General features: G+C 38.0%; 1 protein-coding gene across 2 annotated transcripts in view; it reads right to left on the bottom strand.

Moving 5' to 3' along the window:
• Nucleotides 1–22402, bottom strand: part of VCAN (versican) — a 114519-nt gene that overhangs the window by 79212 nt on the left and 12905 nt on the right. For both annotated transcript variants that reach the window (XM_027100688.1, XM_027100689.1), the window contains exons 3-5: nucleotides 11010–11387; nucleotides 7708–7882; nucleotides 7496–7623 (exon numbers count right to left, since the gene is read on the bottom strand). In XM_027100688.1, coding sequence (XP_026956489.1) covers nucleotides 7496–7623; nucleotides 7708–7882; nucleotides 11010–11387 — 681 coding nt within the window. The remainder of the gene's footprint in view (nucleotides 1–7495; nucleotides 7624–7707; nucleotides 7883–11009; nucleotides 11388–22402) is intronic.

The following is a 22402-nucleotide window of genomic DNA, read 5'->3' on the forward strand; positions in this document are numbered from 1 at the left end:
AATGAGACTGGAAAGCCAGGTCAGCACCTTTCAAATTTCTCACTTGTTTTAGGCTGAAGTAGACGCATAATGTGGCTTAAAGCATAGACACTGGGTTTTGAAAATTTTAACCTCTAATTAATTTTAGAGAATTGTCATCAGTCAGCTGTGATAGTCAGTTAACATTCTCTAAATCAGATCATATTCATGGGAAAGGGAATCCACATATTTGTCAATGTGTTATTACACAAGATCTTATATATGTCATTTGAAAGGTTTAAAGACACAGGAAATCCCACTAAAATTTAAACATATTTTTATGGTTTGCAGGATGTCGGATCTCATTCTTTCCCAATGACAGAGCAGTAAGATTTTAATTAGAGTGAGAAAGAGGTTCTAAAACATTTCTGGATGTCTGAGTCTTCAAAATATATGAGATTGAATGTGTTATTTGGTTTGACAGGCTCAGTATGGCTGCAGGTCAACACAGGAGAATCAGCCTAGTTTTTTTTTTACTTTTCACAGCTGAGAGTTAAATGGCCACTGTATTTCCAAAGAAGCTCTTCCGATTTAGAATTCCAGAAATTGATATCAAAACCTTAAAGCAAATGACTGTCACATGTTTCAAGGGTTTTATGTCAAGACGTTTCTACTTTCTACTTATTTAAGGTAACATTATAAAATAAAAGGGACTGTATATAGAAAATCCTAAGGATTCCATTAAAAAAACTATTAGAACTAATAAGCAATTTCAGCAAGGTTGTAGGATACAATATATAAGACCAGTATAAAAAAATCAATTATATTTCTATACACTTTCAATGAACAATCAGAAAAAGAAATAAAGAAAATTCCATTTGCATTTGCATCAAAAAGAATAAAATATTTAGGATTAAATTTAACAAAAGTACAGCAAAACTTATACTCTGAAAGCTATAAAAGCTATAAAACATCGTTGAAAGTAAAGAATCTAAAAAAAAGGTGGAAAAAAAATCACATGTTTATGGATCAGAAGACTTAATATTGTTAAGATGACAATACACCTCAAATGATCTGGAGATTCAGTTCACGCTCACCTGGCTTCTTTGTAGAAACTGACAAGCTGATCTTAAAAATCAAATGGGAACTCAAGGTGCCCGGGAGAGGTAAAACAATTTTGAAAAAGAAGAACACAGTTGGAGGTCTCATATTTTCCAATTTCAAAATTTACTACAAAGCAATAGTATTCAACACAATGTGGTACTGACATAAGTATAGACATGTAGATCAATGAGAGTCCAGAAATAAAACGATATATCTACGATCAACTGATTTTCAACAGGGTGCCAAGGCCCTTAAATGAGGAAAGAATAGTCTTTTTAACAAATAGTTCTGGAATAACTGAAAATCCACATACCAAAGAATGGATTTGGACTCTTACCTTACGCCATATACAAAAAATAACTCAAAATAGATAAAAGTAAAACTTAAAACTACAATTCTTAGAAGCAAACACAGAAGTAAGTCTTCATGACTCGGGATTTGGTAATGTGTTCTTAGATATGGCGCCAAAGGCACAAACTATCAAAGAAAAAGTAGATATTGGACTTCATCAAAATTAAAATCTTTGTGTGTCAAAGGATCCCATTGAAAAAGTAAAAATACAGATCGGCAAATGGGAGAAAATATTTACAAATCGTGTATCTGAATAGGCTCCCTTGAATCTAGAGTATACGAAGAACTCTTACAACTCAATAACAAAAAGACAAATACCCAGTTTAAAATGGGCAAAGGTTCTGAATAGGTATTTCTCCAAGAAAATATGTAAACGGCCAATAGTCATAAAGGAAAAGTTGCTCAACATAATTAGCTATCAGGGAAATACAAATCAAAACCACAATGAGATAGCATTATACACACATTAGGATGGTTATAATCAAAAAGTCAGGTGAAAACAAATGTTGGCAAGAATGAAAGAATCAGGACCCTAATGTACTGCTGGTAAGAATTTTAAAACAGTTCCTCAAAAAGTTAAAAATAGAGTTATCATTTAACCCAGCAATTCCAATCACTGCTATCCAAACAGGAATGCAATCATTACTCAAATAAGAATTAGGATATTTTTTATGTGAGAAATCAGAGATTTGGGGGAGTTTAAGAGCACTTTGATCCTCTTGGTTTGTAAGACTACCTGTTGCTCTACTGGGGAATCTTTGGTGGTCCTGAAAAGTTACTACGGTAGCAGGAAAAAGGGTGTATATCCAGTCACTTAACCTCTGTGCCTTAGTTTCCTTATGTGTAAAAATAAAGGTTTTAAATAAATGCCTGTCAAGGTTTTTGTGAGAATTAAGTTAAATGGCAATGCAACCACATACAATAAATAGTTTCTTTCCTTACCCTACGGAGCTACCTCACAGGTAATCTATTCAAGTCACCATACTGAATGAGGACGCGTTTTCCATAGGTGCTGCAGGGTGCCATGCCTGGTCACCTTCCTCAGTGGCTCTTAGCTAGACCATTCAAACACTTAAACAAAAACAACTCCAAGTTGAGTTTCGAATCCTTAGCAAGGTGTGTTAATATCTGAAGTCTATTTGGGAACCCACAGCTATAGCTGTGATCTATGATTCTGTGAGTTCTACAGAGAATAAAAAGTTTCAGCATCTTCTAGCACCAACCTCAACAAATGTGGAGAGGTTCTATAATCCAAAATCAATATTTGAACCCATCTGCTGAACCAGGGTGTGCAGGAAGCTATTCTAGCTGACATGGGGCTTTTTAACTGAATAAACCCAGTTATCACTAATTCTTAAATAACTCCCATTGGTGAAGTACTCTGTAGATTACATGCTGTAAATTCCATCAAAATTAAGTCAATCTGAGCATCCACAGGCAGGAACTCACACAGTTTCCAGATTTGATATATCTGATTTTGATCCTATCAAAGACGCTAAAGAAGGTGGAACTAAGCCTTGCTCTAAGACCTGTTTAATGACATTCAGGCTTTTACCTAAATGTTTAGCTTTTCATATCTAAAGGAGCTCATTAAGAGAAAAGCGAAAGGTTGTTTTTGGTTCTAGGTCAGACACAAGCATGACGTGGAGGCATTAGACAAGTCATAGAGGTGATAGAGCTATCCTGGATTTTGACATGAGGCAGCGGTAGAAAAATAAACCTGTAATTTGTGAATAGGGACAAAGGAACCGATGCCAGAGAGGACAGTTGGCTGGGAATGCAAGAAAGGGCCATGACTGTGAGAGGCTGGAAAGGAGAAAAGAGTGTCTCTAGGAAGGAATTATTTCTAAGAGACACCACAGAAAAGAGTGAGAGGAGAAATTCAAAGAGAAAAAACTAGTATCATGGTGATCTAATTTAAAAAAAAAAAAAGATGTTTAGTAAGTTTGGCGGACAAAGCTTGGCATTTTTTTCAAGTACTGTAGAAATGGTAGCGTGGTGGAGACAGCCTCTGAAAGAGACAAAGTCTGGAGAAATACTACAATTACCACCAAGTAGTTCTTGAGTAACTATGATGTGTCTATTACTGGAATAGGTTCTTCATTGTGGTTGGGAAAGTTACAGAAGATGACTATGGCCTTATCTCTGTCAGGAGCTTACAGAAGTTTTTCAGAAATAAAAATAACAGGTAATAGTTTGTGTCTGATGAACATAAAGCAACCAGAGAAGAATTAAACACCAGATATGTGGAACTAACTCTAAGAAAAGTGGGAGTTCAGAATCAGGAAATGTCAGTGTGAGCTGGAAGAGGCAAAGATGGGCTCTTGGAGGCAGTCTGTTCATAGGCAGAGGGAAGAGTAGAATGCTGGAAAGGGGAGAGGCTTGTGTTTTCAGAGAGGATCAAAGCAGAGCTGCTGGCAGGAGGTAGCAGAGGGTCTGTGGATGATTGGTGCACATGTGTGGCATCATATTGGAGAGAGGGAAACACAGTTGAATAGGTTACTCCCAAGCCAGGATTGAGGGGCTTTGCAGGTCCTCAAGGAGGAAGGAAGGCAACAGGAAATTCACACTACACAATGCTGAGTAGGGGAATGATAATGGCCATGGTGTTTACATGCTTTGATGGTCATAAAACAGGTCCCCTGAAGAACTGTTAAAGGCTTGGGGATTATTTGTGAGATAAAACAGAAAACCAGAGATGAGACACACACATGATTCACAGGGACGTCCCTGGTGGCACAGTGGTTAAGAATCTGCATGCCAATGCAGGGGACACAGGCTCGAGCCCTGGTCCGGGAAGATCCCACATGCCGCGGAGCAACTAAGCCCATGTGCCACAACTACTGAGCCCACGTGCCACAACTACTGAAGCCCATGCACCTAGAGCCCGTGCTCCGCAACAAGAGAGGCCACTGCGATGAGAAGCCCGCGCACCGCAACAAAGAGTAGCCCCGCTTGCCCCAACTAGAGAAAAGCCCTTGCGTGGCAACGAAGACCCAGTGCAGCCAAAAATAATAATAATAATAATAAATATTTTTTTTAAAAATGATTCGCAAACTAGAACTGTGGGTATGGAATTCAGAAGAGAGTTCAGGGCTAGACATGCAAAACTAAAACTTATCATTTTTCTTTTTTTTTGTTTGTTTGGTGTCTCTTTGTGTCCTGTTCATCCCACAAGGCATTTGACTTATTTACACACAAAAGAGCAAAAGTGAAATTAAATGAACCAGTAAGGACATTGGAGCAATGAAAAACTGGGAAGTAGAATTGTGATGAAGCCCGGAGATGTGTGAAGTTATCCAAAGGGCAAGTGTAAAGCGATGTGAGTATAGTGGGCACTTAGTTTGGAGGTTAATTTATTAATTCACTCATTTTATTCAACTCCATCTATGGAGCACCTACTATGTGCCAAGGACATAGTGGGGAGACACATGATTCCTTCCCTCCCAGAATCCATGGTCTAGTGGGAGAGATGGAGGAATAAGCAAACATTTGCAGGAGGGTGATTATAGTCACACATTCAAAGATTGAGAATGGTAAAGGTGAGAGAGACCATCTAGGACTTAAGAAGGGGATATGGGATCAGTGTGACAGCCCATAGTACAGACACATAAGTGTTGGGAAGCTTGTGTGAAGGTCAGGGAATTGGAATAGTAGGGTGGTAGTTGTTCCAGGTGAAAGAAAAGCCAAAGGGTAGGGCTAACATGGAAAATATAGGCCAGAGAAGGAGAGGCGATAGGTTCCCAAGGTTGCCCATGTCAGGGCGTCTTGTTACTCTGCTGACACAAATTTCAGCCAGTGCTTGAATTCCTATTTATACTTATTCTTTTATCTTTTTCTTCCAGCTGTTATGTGATAGGACAAAAAAGTTCAAATTCTGTTGTTTTGGTATAAATACTCCAACTAAAGTTATGCTATATTATACATTACAAGTTTTCAATTATCAAATATGTAGAACAATTATCCCAAGTAAATATACAACTGTGTGAAATATAGTTGGGTTACACTGGAGGAGAGACTGGTTTGACCAATACCAGTTGCCCTAGAAGCGGCGATATTTATGGAGGTGGAGAAGAATTCCTGTATGACTAATAAATCCTTCTCATTGTGGTGTACGCATACATCCTCAGAATGACTCTTCTGACAGAGTTCAATTTTCCCTGAACACTAGTTTTGATCCTCTGAACAGATTTTGGGAAGCCAGCTCTCAATGGGTACAATGTGGCTAGGAATCCTTGGTAGGGCTTTTACCACCAAGACCTGTCAAAAGTATCTCACACAGAATTTGTACAGGACATGGAATTTCTGGAACTTCTGCAGAAGCAGAAAGTCCTCTGGCCTTCAAAGAAGTTAGGGATTCTGCAGCCTTAGAGACTGGGGTTTCAGTAGCTCCATCAGGATAAGACTGAAGAAGAGACATGCAGAGGGGCCCCTAGGTGCTCCTTCCAGAGCATTGTAAATACTTAAGCCTGTCTTTCCATCAAGGAGTCTGGCTTGTGATGCTTATTCATATTGGGATCAAATTGGCCACGGATTTATACTTGAAAACCACATTTCAATTATATTTAGTAAAGATCTTTTAGGTAATTAGAAGTTATGTATACTTTTTCAAAAACTATCTCTGCTTTAGTTCCAGCATTATCAGTGTTCCAGAAATTTTTATAACTATCACTCTAATAGATATTATTCCAAAGGAGAACCACAGTGATAAAACAAATTCCACCTTAGTGAATTTGAATACAAACTTCCATCTTACTGAGATAGCAATAACCAAATTTATTTCCTAGAACCAGAATCCCCTACTGACCATCTCCTATTCCATGAAAAAAGTTAACTAAATTTAAAATAAAATTAAATTTAAAGGAAGGAGCTAAGCTATATCTATCTATCTATATCTCATAGCATGGATTTTACATATCTTTTCCCTTTGTCCTTGTAAAAAATGGAAATTGTTAGTATCAAAGTTATAGTTTAGAAAACACATTTATCAGTCTTAAATAATAGTTATAATAAGAATGTTAAGATACTAGAGAACCACACTTAGCAGCTTTCTTGGAAGCAGGCCATCCTATTCAAATTTAGGGCATTAGGCAAATATAAGCTGCTTATTTTCTAGCTTTCAGTCTCTGAGGTTATTTTTTCAATTCATAGAATCATAGAATTTTAATGTTGGAAGGGACTATGGAAGTTATCTAGTCCTACTTCCTTATTTTACACATAAGAAAATTGAGTTCATTCTTTTCTTGGGGAGCCAGCCAAAATTAAAAGTATAACCCAATGCAATACTTCTATTTATATATTTAGGCTTCTAAGATACCTGTTGCTACAAATGAAATTCCACTTCAAAAGTCACTGAAATTTCTATTCTTATAGTAAAACTGCATTGTGTCCTTAGATAACATCGCCACAAGAGAACTCAAACTTGTCTCTAAGAATCTAACTCATGCTAAGTGAGAAATGATAGTACCAGAATCAATCAGACTCTAAGCATCTCTAAAGCGAGGCTTATATCTTACTTGGCTTCATAGTCCTAACTACGAGCAGAGTACCTATCACACATTAGGTGTTTTCTTTTAATGTGTTCATTGGTTGAATGAATGAATAATTGCTCTAAATATTAGTGTAGCAAAGTGAACACAAGGAGAAGCAAACCATGAAAATCCTTCCCGGGCTAGTTTGCCTGACTCAGCTGCACTTCGGGGTGTTTATCAGCACTTGGATTCACAGTGGTTTGTCATCACAGGATTTTACCTGAAGTTCTTACAAGAATAGGTACCACCCTTACAGGTTTCTATTCTTAATGCTCTAAAAGTGTATTGGAAACAGTCCAATGGCAGCATGACTGAAAGCAAACCTGCCATTAACTAAAGACATTTCAAACCTACATAACCATTTACACAGCCCTCGTTCTCTTTCCACTTTAATTTAAGCTTATTTCACCACAGAATCATACGGTTATTTAAACTAAATGTTGCTGTTTGGAATCCAAACAAGCATGAGGACTTGCTCTATCCCCACGTGCTCCCAGTCTTTCCTCAATTTTCTTAGGTCAAATGAAGCTATAGAAATTTGAACATCTTACCGTCCAGATGGTCCACGTAACAATACACATCATAAGTTTCATGAGTAGCACGGAGCCCATAGGTCCTGACTCCTTCCTTCCCCATCTTATCTCCATAACAGCCTTCTCGGGGAGTCCGGATGGGATACCTGGGGAAATAAAGGACTAGTAGGTAGCACTTTATTCTCGCTCCAAATAGATGAATTAAACCTGGTGGCCCCCAGACCGCTCACCTAACACTCTGATCAGACAGCCAGCCTGCGTCACATTGCTCAAATCCATCTTCATAGGCGGCATATAGCTGCTCTGGGGTTGCTATGACAGCCCCAACATCCAAACAAGCCTTCCGTGCCATCTCAAAATTCAGAGTGTACCTGCTGGTCGCTGCCCTGTAGTGAAACACAACCCCTGCAAAGATAGCAGCAAACAATTATGGGCAAGTTCAAGTCTCCCACCATACTGTGCAGTTTCTCATTGGAGTAATTTGTCAAATTACTTGCTAACTCAGTAATAACATCATGATACTTCTTTATGTTTACTTTATTTTATGTAGCATTATACAAAATTATGGTGATCTGAGGAGCCCCAGAAATGTTGCTCACTTAGGTGTCCTATTCTGCTCCATTAGAGTTTCAAGAATTTTCTGTTCCCATGTAAACAATCTAAAAAAAAAGATTTAAGCCACTAAATCCCAAATGGTGACTAGTTGTCCTAATTGCAGGTAGTATTCAGGCTATTATGGGAACCTTGGACAATTAAATGGAGTAGGTGCTGCAAGAGATACAAAGAGTTAAGGGGGCCACAAGATCAACTTCTCCTACTTCATGTTTTTACTCAGGGCCAACTCAATAGAAGCACATGGAGCCTTCACCAGTACCACTTCCTACAAACATGAAACATTGTAATATTTACTTCCAGAGACAATATACTAAAATGGAAAAGATGCTGGAGTAGGTATGAGTGAGAAGGCCTGTTCCAATCCCTAATTTGCTCCTTAATCATATATAAGTCTTAATTTTCCCCTTCATAAAGTATAACTAATATTGCTTAGGTTATTTGATTGATAGGAAGGTCAAATTAGATAAAGAATTTTAAAATGTTGGATAGACTGCTGTGATAAAAGTTTATCATATTCATAATTTAGGGTCTCCACTTTGACAGGTAAGATGTATGATTTTTATCCCAAAGGAGGCCTGAAATAAAATTCTCCAGACTCCCATGGGCAGAAGCCAGGCATCCTGATATGTGCCTCAAATTCCACTTCATTGTATTTTAGGAGTTACATAAACTTGTGGTTCTTGAACTGTGTTTCAGGGCTCAAAGAATTGTCAAAGGCCTGAAGAAAGAGCAGCTGAGGGGGTGGAGCTTTGGTCCTCTTCTCCTACTTTAGCAAGAGCACCTCCATTTATAACTGGAGTAAATATGATGACTCATTTTCATAAAAGAGCAAAGTGAGTCAAGCAAATGTGCCTAGGAAGTCACTGGAAAATAGAAATTGGGGTAATTGGGTCTTACGGATGAGATTTTATTGAGTCATATCATTTAAGACCACTGTTTTGTTAGGCGGAATTAATTTTGGTTTCCAAGATATCTTCCACTCTCCTTTTATTCCTAGTAATTTCCTGGAGTTGACAGCAAGTCTCTCTCTCTCTCTCTCTCTCTCTCTCTCTCTCTCTCTTTCTCTCTCTCTCTTAGAGCCTGACTTCTAGCTATAAGACTGTCTCCCACATGCCTATCCTTAGATTGTCTCTCTCTTCCAAAATAGGTATGTGCCAATAAAGTATCTGCAGGGAACAGACTAGCCATGTCATAAATAAGCACCTCTGATCAGTGTCAATACAGAAAGATCTGCAGAGGCACCAAGTAGATGCATTGACAACTAACATTCATTTTCCCATTTCTGATATTGCAAAGAAAAAACTGATCAAATGCGTTTCATAAAATCTGTAGCTTTGTAGAATGACTCTAAAAGTACCAGGAAGTATATATGGTGCTATCTAGTAAGTATGAAAGATAGTTTATAATGATCTCTAAGGCTTAAGCCAGACTTTGAATGGTTTTAAATTAGTCTTATATTGATCAAAGCTTCAAATAGCCTTCTTGGTAATTAAAAGTCTTCCATGTGCCCTGAAGATTGGCAGTAAGAGGGCACAAAGGGGCCTCCTTGGGAATACCAGGCTGTAGAAGTATCTGCAATTGCTGGGATAATTTGAAGACCTCATGGGGCTAAGGAGATTAAGTGGAGGATTTTCATTGTTTCAAAGGGGGCAAGGGGCAAATCCACTGCTAATTCTTTAATGATGAAAATTGTAAGAAGTTGTAAACTTCTTGTGGGATTTTAAAAACATACATGTATATATAAATTTATATGCAATGTATATCTAACACCATATATATATAGTGTATGTTACATTATACAAAAAGAGGAAGAGAGAGATCAGTAGAAAAAACAATACTAGACAAACCAAAGTAAATGATAAAAAGGTTAAAAGAGCAAAGAGCCCAGGGTGTTTAGTGGATGCCTGGAAAACATAAAAATAGATTTATAGAAGGAAGCAATAGAATCTGAATGGAAAAGGATGTTCAGAAAATTAATCTGTCACATCTGAAATTCAAAATATTTCCTTTTGGCTACACAAGAAAGAGTTTTAATAAAACCCTTTGTATATATTTCTGAAAGGTAAATATTTTATAGGGAAGTAGAGGGTTGGAAGAAAAATCTGTTCCATCATGTCTGGGTATTAGAATTTTGCTTAATAACTTGCCAAAATATTTTTCTTCCAAGAGCTATGGCATTATGTGTGTACCCAATTAAAGCAATTTTTCTTTGCTTTGTCTCCTAACTTAAATTCAAATGACATACAAACCACCGCTCAATGTGGGCTAAAACTAAAATGCCTCATTGCAAGACAGTGGACAACAACCAGTGCATTGACCTTAAAAAAAATTCACTGAGTTCTTGTTTTGATCCAATTCAAATGTTTATTGAGTCCTAGCTTTTTCAAAGCACTGTGATATATACCATGGTACTTATTAGGTGCCTTATTTCTTCAATGTAAGTTAAGATATAATTTATATTTCTTAAAAGCAAATTCAAAGATTTTAATAATCATGCTAGGAGAGTGAGAAAAAGAAGGAAAGGGGTTTTTTCCTGTGTGTGTGTATGTATATATCTATATGTGTGTATATGTATGCATGTATATGCACATATACACATATGTTAAAATTAAAACAAAATGAGAACAGCCTTTACAGTATTAAAAAATAACCACTGATAGGTCTCAATAATGAAGTAATGATTCTTGAGCTATAAACCATGTCTTGAAGTATTCATTATACCTAGTATAAAGTCACCTTCCTTGATTCCTGAGCAAATAACAGTTCATTTTTGGTGAAAGACATAGACTGTTGTGTTGATTAATGTTTTTCCCCTTGTCCAACCCCTGAGCAATGGCTACTTTTGAATATTGTTTCACCACATTTCTGAACCAGGTATCGTGTTATACTACCTTCTTCTAGATTCCCAAAGCCTTACCCTCCACAGCCAAAGACACTGTGTCCTGTGTGTCTTCAATCCCATACATGACGTCGCAGCGGTAGAGGCCTGCATCACTGGCCAGCAGTTTGACCATGGTGAGTGAGGCATCGCCCACGTCCTCGGGATGTGTAGGTACCGACACTCTCCCTTTGTAGCCCTGACCAATCTTGATATTCCCATTTTGGGCCACGAGAACAGTAGTCTCCTTTAAATCTTTTCCATTCTTGTCCAATTCAATCTTAGACCATTTGATTCGGAGAAATTCGCTGGTGGTGTTGTAAGTGGGTGGTAAGGTAGGCATGGTTGAAAAATGACAAGGTAGGTTGACTTTTCCAGAGAGGGAGCCCTTAACAGGTGGGCTTTTTTCCACTTTGACTAGAGGAAAGAGAAAATACTAAATTAACAAACTGAGTCTATTAAATATGTGAATGGATAAGAACCATTACAGGGGGTTGCTTATATCCTCAATATGTGAAATAATTAGAATGATTTTATATACAGAGAATAGTACACAACTTCAGTAATGTTTTATAACAAAGACAGGGATTAATAATGCTTATTTTTTTATGAGCTAAAAATATGGCATTCATTTTAAAGTATTTGTAACTTAGTGTTTAACATGAACAAAATAAGTGATAAAATAAGGCAAGTGTAGGAAGACAAGCAATCAAGGGCAAGAGAAGACTAGACTTAAGCAATGCAGGTTTAAAAGACTGGACCAATGTTAGGAAGAATAGTTAAAAAACAAATTTAAGTCTACAGGTCAGAAGAAGAAAAATGATTAAGATAACTGCCACATTACCTTAGAGGAAATGAAAACAACTCAAAGGGGAAGTGAAAATTTTAAAACATACTTCAGTAGACTGGAACAGGGGGAAGCCCAGCACTTGAAGAATGCTCTTTGGTTCAGTGTTTGAACCAAAGACTTTCATTGTAATGAGAAATCCAGCTGCAATCACTTTGCAGTGAAACATTACCTCTAGATTATATCCTGGGGGCGGGTGGGGGTGGGGAGGGGGAGTTAGCATCTGTTCACCTAACCTTCTAAAGTATTAATCTACAGAATGCCTTTCTGTTTAAGCCCTTAAACTTTTAATGAGAAAAAACACATTGACCACAATTTAATACCATTACATGCAAAAAACCCACATTCTTTCATGCTTATAGAAATCTATACCTCTCCTCTCCCTTTTTCCCCCATCTTCCAGTCTCTACTAGTTGGGTAGACAATGTGTTGGTAATAAGAATAGAAATTATCATTAGTGCACAAGGAACTCCCAGTTCATGCAAATATGATGAATAGTAATAGTAGCCTCTAGGTGGAGTGAAATAATGTTAATCAACAAAATGATATGTATCTAACACTTGGTGAATTAGTGCTTAAAGGCATTAGTAACACACATCTCAAAATGGACATGCATTAGAAATGATACAGATGCTAAGGAATGAAACTTAACTTCAAAAAGATTAGATCCCATTAGGGAGATGAAGACAACAAAAAGATATTTTGTACTTTTTTGCCAAGAAAAGGGGTCCTGAGAAGGGAAGGGGTGAAAATTTTATGAACTAAAAATCTCCTAATTTATATTCATCATATGTTCTAGGAAATCCCATCTTCCTTCCTGAAGAATTATAGATCATTAACTTCACAAATAAAAGATTGCTTTTTAAATGGAGAATAAACATCTTTACCATCAGCATCAATTATGATATAAATTATAAGACCCTTGGGCTTCCCAGGTGGCACGGTGGTTGAGAGTCCGCCTGCTGATGCAGGGGACACGGGTTCGTGCCCTGGTCCGGGAAGATCCCACATGCCACAGAGCAGCTGGGCCCGTGAGCCATGGCTGCTGAGCCTGCGCGTCCAGAGCCTGTGCTCCGCAATGGGAGAGGCCACAACAGTGAGAGGCCCGCGTACCGGTAAAACAACAACAACAACAAATTATAAGACCCTTTATGATTTCCTTTAAAATGAGTTTAAGATAAATGACTTTCAATTCCTTAATATTTATTACTAAATTACAGTTCTTTTCACAATTTTAGAGGTATAGGGGCAGATATGAGATTCATCTCTATCTATCTGATTGGGAGGTTTCTGACACTTAGAGCATTACTCAATAACTGTGCTGTAATGAAAAAATATATTAGAACAAACTTATACCAACAGGCAATTTCCCAGGGGTTATTTATTGTTCTGGGTGTTTACAGATACAAGAAAATTAAAAGCTTCAGTTGGATGTAAATAAATATTCATGTAGAATCCAGTCTTAACAACAGGATGAACAAGAAGCTGTGTGGCCAAGTCTTTTGTGTATGAAACCTTGGGTTGTAAGGCACTGGGGGGTAACAAGAACTAAGTTTACCAAATCTAAATATTTTAAGAGAGAAATTTAGTAGTTCAGAAGATAATATTTACTGACTATGCATGCTAAAAAACAAAACAAAACAAAAAAACCCTGCTACCTGCAAGAACTTGTCTGAAACTCTGATAATGCAAGAAATAAAAGTGAATGCTAACAAAAATTCACTATTCCTGGAGAGATTGGTTCAAGATGGCGGAGTAGAAGGACGTGCTCTCACTCCCTCTTACAAGAACACCAGAATCACAACTAACTGCTGAACAATTATCGATGGGAAGATACTGGAACTCACCAAAAAATATACCCCACTCCAAAGACAAAGGAGAAGACACAATGAGATGGTAGGAGGAGAGCAATCACGATAAAATCAAATCCCATAACTGCTGGGTGGGTGACTCACAAACTGGAGAACACTTATACCACAGAAGTCCACCCACTGGAGTGAAGGTTCTGAGCCCCACGTCAGGCTTCCCAATCTGGGGATCCAGCAACGGGAGGAGGAATTCTTAGAGAATCAGACTTTGAAGGCTAGTGGGATTTGATTGCAGGACTGTGACAGGACTGGGGGAAACAGAGACTCCACTCTTGGAGGGCACACACAAAGTAGTGTGCTCACTGGGACCCAGGGGAAGGAGCAGTGACCCCATAGGAGTCTGAACCAGACGTACCTGCTAGTGTTGGATGATCTCCTGCAGAGGCAGGGGGGTGGCTGTGGCTCACTGTGGGGACAAGGACACTGGCAGCAGAAGTTCTGGGAAGTACTCCTTGGCGTGAGCCCTCCCAGAGTCCACCATTAGCCCCACCAAAGAGCCTGGGTAGGATCCAGTGTTAGGTCGCCTCAGGCCAAACAACCAACAGGGAGGGAGCCAGGCCTTACCCATCAGCAGACGAGTGGATTAAAGTTTTACTGAGCTCTGCCCACCAAAGCAACAGCCAGCTCTACCCACCACCAGTCCCTCCCATCAGGAAACTTGCACAAGCCTCTTAGATAGCTTCATCCACCAGAGGGCAGACAGCAGAAGCAAGAAGAACTACAATCCTGCAGCCTGTGGAACAAAAACCACATTCACAGAAAGACAGACAAGATGAAAAGGCAGAGGGCTATGTACTGGATGAAGGAAAAAGATAAAACCCAAGAAAAACAACTAAATGAAGTGGAGATGGGCAACCTTCCAGAAAAAGAATTCAGAATAACGATAGTGAAGATGATCCAGGACCTCGGAAAAAGAATGTAGGCAAAGATCGAGAAGATGCAAGAAATGTTTAAAAAAGATCTGAAGAATTAAAGAAGAAATGAACAGAGAGCGAACAACACAACTGAAATGAAAAATACACTACAAGGAATCAATAGTAGAATAACTAAGGCAGAAGAATGGATAAGTGACCTGGAAGACAGAATGGTGGAATCCACTGCTGTGGAACAGATTAAAGAAAAAAAAAATGAAAAGAAATGGAGACAGCCTAAGAGACCTCTGGGACAACATTAAACACAACAACATTCTCATTATAGGGGTCCCAGAAGGAGTAGAGCGAGAGAAAGGGCCCGAGAAAATATTTGAAGAGATTATGGTCGAAAACTTCCCTAACATGGAAAAGGAAATAGCCACCCAAGTCCAGGAAGTGCAGACAGTCCCATACAGGATAAACCCAAAGAGAAACACTCCAAGACACATAGTAATCAAATTGGCAAAAATTATTGAAAGCAGCAAGGAAAAATGACAAATAACATGCAAGGGAACTCCCATAAGGTTAACAGCTGATTTCTCAGCAGAAACTCTACAAGCAGGAAGGGAGTGGCATGATATACCTAGAGTAATGAAAGGGAAGCACCTACAACCAAGATTACTCTAGCCGGCAAGGATCTCATTCAGATTCGATGGAGAAATCAAAAGCTTTACAGACAAGCAAAAGCTAAGAGAATTCAGCACCACCAAACCAGCTCTACAACAAATGCTAAAGGAACTTCTCTAAGTGGGAAACACAAGAGAAGAAAAGAACCTACAAAAACAAACCCAAAACAATTAAGAAAATAGTAATAAGAACATACATATCGATAATTACCTTAAACGTGAATGGATTAAATGCTCCAACCAAAAGACACAGGCTTGCTGAATGGATACAAAAACAAGACCCATACATATGCTGTCTACAAGAGACCCATTTCAGACCTAGGGACACATACAGACTGAAAGTGAGGGGATGGAAAAAGATATTCCATGCAAATGGAAACCAAAAGAAAGCTGGAGTAGCAATACTCATATCCGATAAAATAGACTTTAAAATAAAGAACGTTACAAGAGACAAGGAAGGACACTACATAATGATCAAGGGATCAATCCAAGAAGAAGATACAACAATTATAAATATACATGCACACAACATAGGAGGACCTCAATACATAAGGCAACTGCTAAGAGCTCTAAAAGAGGAAATTGACAGTAACACAATAATAGTGGGGGACTTTAACACCTCACTTACACCAATGGACAGATCATCCAAACAGAAAATTAATCAGAAAACAGAAGCTTTGAATGACACAATAGGCCAGATAGATTTAATTGATATTTATATGACATTCCATCCAAAAAAAGCAGTTTACACTTTCTTCTCAAGGGCACACGGAACATTCTCCAGGATAGATCACATCTTGGGTCACAAATCAAGCCTCAGGAAATTTAAGAAAATTGAAATCATATCAAGCATCTTTTCTGACCACAATACTATGAGAAGAGAAATGAATTACAGGGAAAAAACCATAAAAAACACAAACACATGGAGGGTAAACAATACATTACTAAATAACCAAGAGATCACTTAAGAAATCAAAGAGGAAATCAGAAAATACCTAGAGACAAATGACAATGAAAACATGACAACCTAAAACCTATGGGATGCAGCAAAAGCAGTTCTAAGAGGGAAGTTTATAGCTATACAAGCCTACCTCAAGAAAGAAGAAAAATCCCAAATAAACAATCTAACCTTACACCTAAAAGAAGTAGAGAAAGAAGAACAAACAAAACCTGAAGTCAGCAGAAGGAAAGAAATCATAAAGATCAGAGCAGAAATAAATGAAATAGAAACAAAGAAAACAATAACAAAGATCAATAAAACTAAAAGCTGGTTCTTTGAGAAGATAAACAAAATTGATAAACCTTTATCCAGACTCATCAAGAAAAAGAGGGAGAGGACTCAAATCAATAAAATTAGAAATGAAAAAGGAGAAGTTACAACAGACACCACAGAAATTCAAAGCATCCTGAGAGACTACTACAAGCAACTCTATGCCAATAAAATGGACAACCTGGAAGAAATGGGCAAATTCTTAGAAAGGTATGACCTTCCAAGACTGAACCAGGAAGAAACAGAAAATATGAACAGAACAATCACAAGTAATGAAATTGAAACTCTGGTTAAAAATCTTCCAACAAACAAAAGTCCAGGACCAGATGGCTTCACAGGTGAATTCTATCAAACATTTAGAGAAAAGCTAACACCCATCCTTCTCAAACTCTTCCAAAAAATTGCAGAGGAAGGAACACTCCCAAACTCGTTCTATGAGGCCACCATTACCCTGATACCAAAACCAGACAAAGATACCACAAAAAAAGAAAATTACAGACCAATATCATTGATGAATATAGATGCAAAAATCCTCAACAAAATACTAGCAAACAAAATCCAACAACACATTAAAAGGATCATACACCATGATCAAGTGGGATTTATCCCAGGGATGCAAGGATTCTTCAATGTATGCAAATCAATCAATGTGATACACCACATTAACAAATTGAAGAAGAAAAACCATATGATCATCTCAATAGATGCAGAAAAAGCTTTTGACAAAATTTAACACCCATTTATGATAAAAACTCTCCAGAAAGTGGGCATAGAGGGAACTACCTCAACATAATAAAGGCCATATACAACAAACCCACAGCAAACATCATTCTCAATGGTGAAAAACTGAAAGCATTTCCTCTAAGATCAGGAACAAGACAAGGATGTCCACTCTCTCCACTATTATTCAACATAGTTTTGGAAGTCCTAGCCATGGCAATCAGAGAAGAAGTAGAAATAAATGGAATACAAATTGGAAAAGAAGAAATAAAACTGTCATTGTTTGCAGATGACATGATATTATATGTAGAGAATCCTAAGGATGCCACCAGAAAACTACTAGAGCTAATCAATGAATTTGGTAAAGTTGCAGGATATAAAATTAATGCACAGAAATCTCTTGCATTCCTATACACGAATGATGAAAAATCTGAAAGAGAAATTAAGGAAACACTCCCATTTACCATTGCAACAAAAAGAATAAAATGCCTAGGAATAAACCTACCTAGGGAGAGAAAAGACCTGTATGCAGAAAACTATAAGACACTGCTGAAAGAAATTAAAGATGATACCAACAGATGGAGAGATATTCCATGTTCTTGGATTGGAAGAATCAATATTGTGAAAATGACTATACTACCCAAAGCAAACTACAGATTCAATGCAATCCCTATTAAATTATCAATGGCATTTTTTACAGAACTAGAACAGAAAATCTTAAAATTTGTATGGAGACACAAAAGACCCCAAATAGCCAAAGCAATCTTGATGGAAAAAAACGGAGCTGGAGGACTCAGACTCCCTGACCTCAGACTATACCACAAAGCTACAGTAATCAAGACAATATGGTACTGGCACAACAACAGAAATATAGATCAATGGAGCAGGATATAAAGCCCAGAGATAAACCCACACACCTATGGTCAACTAATCTATGACAAAGGAGGCAGGGATATACAATGGAGAAAAGACAGCCTCTTCAATAAGTGGTGCTGGGAAAACTGGTCAGCAACATATAAAAGAATGAAATTAGAACACTCCCTAACACCATACACAAAAATAAACTCAAAATGGATTAGAGATGTAAATGTAAGACCAGACACTATAAAACTCTTAGAGGAAAACATAGGAAGAACACTCTTTGACATAAATCTCAGCAAGATCTTTTTTGATCCCCCTCCTAGAGTAATGGAAATAAAAACAAAAATAAACAAATGGGACCTAATGAAACTTCAAAGCTTTTGCAAAGCAAAGGAAACTATAAACAAGACGAAAAGACAACCCTCAGAATGGGAGAAAATATTTGCCAACGAATCAACGGACAAAGGATTAATCTCCAAAATATATAAACAGCTCATGCAGCTCAATATTTAAAAGACAAAAAACGCAATCAAAAAATGGGCAGAAGACCTAAATAGACATTTCTCCAAAGAGGACATACAGATGGCCAAGAGACACATGAAAAGCTGCTCAACATCACTAATTATTAGAGAAATGCAAATCAAAACTACACTGAGGTATCACTTCACACCAGTTAGAATGGGCATCATCAGAAAATCTACAAACAACAAATGCTGGAGAGGTGTGGAGAAAAGGGAACCCTCTTGCACTGTTGGTGGGAATGTAAATTGATACAGCCACTATGGAGAACAGTATGGAGGTTCCTTAAAAATTAAAAATAGAATTACTATATGACCCAACAATCCCACTACTGGGCATATACCCAGAGAAAACCATAATTCAAAAAGACACATGCACTCCAATGTTCATTGCTGCGCTATTTACAATAGCCAGGTCATGGAAGCAACCTTAATGCCCATCAATGGACGGATGGATAAAGAAAATGTGGTACATATATGCAATGGAATATTACTCAGCCATAAAAGGGAATGAAACTGGGTCATTTGTAGAGACATGGATGAATCTAGAGACTGTCATACAGAGTGAAGTAAGTCAGAAAGAGAAAAACAAATACCGTATATTAACGCATATATGTGGAATCTAGAAAAATGGTACAGATGAACCAGTTTTCAGGGCAGAAATAGAGACACAGATGTAGAGAACAAACATATGGACACTAAGGGGTGAAAGCAGTGGTGGGTGGGGGTGGGGGTGTGATTAATTGGGAGATTGGGATTGACATGTATACACTGATGTGTATAAAATTGATGACTAATAAGAACCTGCTGTATAAAAAATAAAATAAAATAAAATTCAAAAAAATTCGTTTAAAAAAAATTCACTATTCCCACCAGATAGTTTGTGGTCTAAATGAATACAGTAAGGGAGAAATCTCTGAACAATGACTGATCAGTTATGTTTCATTCTCTTCCAATAAATTCTGCAGAGCAAGGATAATGCAAATTCTATCTACACAATTTGAACAAACACACACACAGACCTTAGCCAAATAATTGTCAGAGTGAGTATAGAGGAATTTATCACCCTCTCAAGTATTAATGTCACTCTCTTGTTCATTCATTTACTAATAACTGTGCATGGCTGCATTTATTAATATTAGAGGAATTTCCAAATAACTGGGTCAATGCTAGATAATCAATATAAAGGGTATTTTTAAAGCAAAGAGTTCATGCATTAAAATAAATCCAGAAACCAATAGACAGAGTGTTCATTAGTTATTGACCTTTTGCGTGCGTAGACATAAACAGAGAAAACCTTAAGATAAGAGTACTTGTGTTGACTCAACTAGTTACTGCTCTGTGATTCACTATGAACTTGGCAAGTCTGTTTCATATGGATCTTACATGTTCAATTTTTACCCCTCACATGAAAAAGTAAAAATTGTTCTGAAATTAGCCCCAAACTAATGACATCTCTTAACAGTGATTACAGATTTGCAAAGAACTTGATGCTTGGGATAAAGTACAATACAGTGGTTGAGAGCATGGACTGTGGAGCCAGACTGCCTGGGTTCACCTACAGGCTCAATCACTAAATTGATGTATAATCTTCTACATTAGCTATGTCTCTAAATCTTTTGGTATATTGCAGTTTCCTCATTTGCCAAATGGGGAAAATAAAAGCATGTGTCTCATCGGAGAGCTAAGATTAAAAAGGGATAACAAAGTAAAATACTTAGAACGAGGCGTAACGTAGAAATCACTCAATACTGTTAGCTATTATTACTATTTTAAAATACCATCAAGGAGCTATACCATAAGTGTTTGTTTGTTTCCCTACTGTTTGTATGAGTTCTTTCTTTGTTTTAAGTGGAGGGTGAGTTGCCCTGTTCCTCAAGGTTCTCCCACTACTTTCTCTATAATTCCCTCCTATTACTTCCCACCCAAACCAACTCCTTTTCTCTATCTCCTTTCTGTCTTCCCTCTTCACTGGATGCTGTTGTCCTTTCCTCTCTGTGACCTTCAACCTTTACTTCCTGAAAATGCTGAAAAGGACAGCTCCTGGGCTCTTGGATTGGTGGAGCCTAGACTCTGACGGCCATCCAGGTCATTCACTGTGGTATTCACACATTGTGTATTTATTCATTCACTTATTCACTCAACACATAAATTGATTAAGTGCTAGCAGTGTGTCAGGAACTCTGCTAGAAAATAAAAAACAGCTCTCTTGAAGCTACACTCCCCTTGGGAAGAAAAACGAAGCATAACTTATCATAGCGAGTGGTATGGGCTATAACAGATGTCACAGCACAGGGGACAATGGGAACATAGAGAAAGGGCTTTTAAATTGGCTGGAAAGGGGAATGAGAGCCATGTCCAAAGTCAGCTCGTCCTTGATTCCTCTCTTGCCCTCACCACACCACATCCAATCCATTTGTTGGTCTGAATCCTCCATCTCCATGTTGGAGAGATGAGAATTCACTTCTCTCCAGCTCTTCTGCCACGCCCCATTTCACACACAGGTGACCACAATAACCTCCTAAATGATCTCCCTGCTGCCACCCTTGCTCTCCTACAATCAAATCTACATAGAATAGCAAACATGGAACTTTGAAAACATTCATCAACTCATGTCTTTCACCTGCTGAAACCCTTCAGCGCTTCCTTCAGTGCTTCCTGGAAATAAAATCTAGTCATTTCTAAAGCTACAATGCCCTATATAGATAAGAAACGTAACAGAGGTAAAGCTCACACACACCTGGGACAGCCTTGGTTTATCTCCCAGTTCTGCTACTTACTGGTTGTGTGGCTTTGAGCAAGTCTCTTAGGTTCTCAGTTTCCTCTATGGATAACGAATGTTTCAATAAGCTAATGTTAAGCTGTTCTTGGCTCACAGGAAGCTCTTTTCTAAGTATTAGATATTGTTACTATTTATATGAACTGACCTCTGACTATCTCTCTGTCTGTATCTCCTACTTTCTTCTTGATCACTGCTCTCCAACTACAGTGAACTTTCTGTTGTTCAAACACACTACCTAACTTGGGCCAAATCTTAGCTGGCTGGCTCTTCCTCATCATTCCCACATCAGTTTAAGTATGACTTTCTCAAAGACGCTTTATCACCCCCCTGCCCCCCACCCTATGCCATTTCCTATGATGTCATTCTGCTTTATATTCATCTATTCGGAAGTACTTGGATTGTTTGTTTACTTGTTTATCGCTTACCTCATGTAACTAAGGAGATTAGGTTTAATGAAATCCAAGACAATGTATGACTCATCCACTGATATATCCCTGGAGACCCAGACTAACATGTAGCACATAGAATGTATTCAAACAATACTGTCAACGGATGGATAAATGAGTGGATAGGTGGAAGGATGGATGGATGAATAGATGGAATGATACTTAAATTTTGAGTCTTAAGAATGAACTGAAGTGGAACTGTAGAGAACAAGAGAAGGGACTGTCAAGCAGAAGGAACTGCATGTAAATAAAAGGGAATAAGAAGGTCTATGAATGCAATTGTAAATTCTTGCAGAGACTAGAAGCATAGAGTGAGTATGAGAAAGAAGTGGAAGCTGAGTCTGGAGAGACCCTTGATGGGAGCAGATCACTGAAACTCAGCACAGTATTTTTTTTCATAGACCAGAGTCCACAAATTTGGAATCACAGAACACTCATTAGATGGATATATAATTTACAGCTAACAAAAACAGTGGATGTGTACTTATCCAGTTACTGGAAAGGGGGTGGGGAGAAGAGAAGGGAAGGGAAGGGGAGGAAAGGGAAGGGAAGGGAAGGGAAGGGGAGGAAAGGGAAGGGGAAG

Source organism: Aethalodelphis obliquidens, unplaced genomic scaffold, assembly GCF_003676395.1.
Source record: "Aethalodelphis obliquidens isolate GAN/ISIS:26980383/991018 unplaced genomic scaffold, ASM367639v1 scaffold4, whole genome shotgun sequence".
Taxonomy (NCBI): domain Eukaryota; kingdom Metazoa; phylum Chordata; class Mammalia; order Artiodactyla; family Delphinidae; genus Aethalodelphis; species Aethalodelphis obliquidens.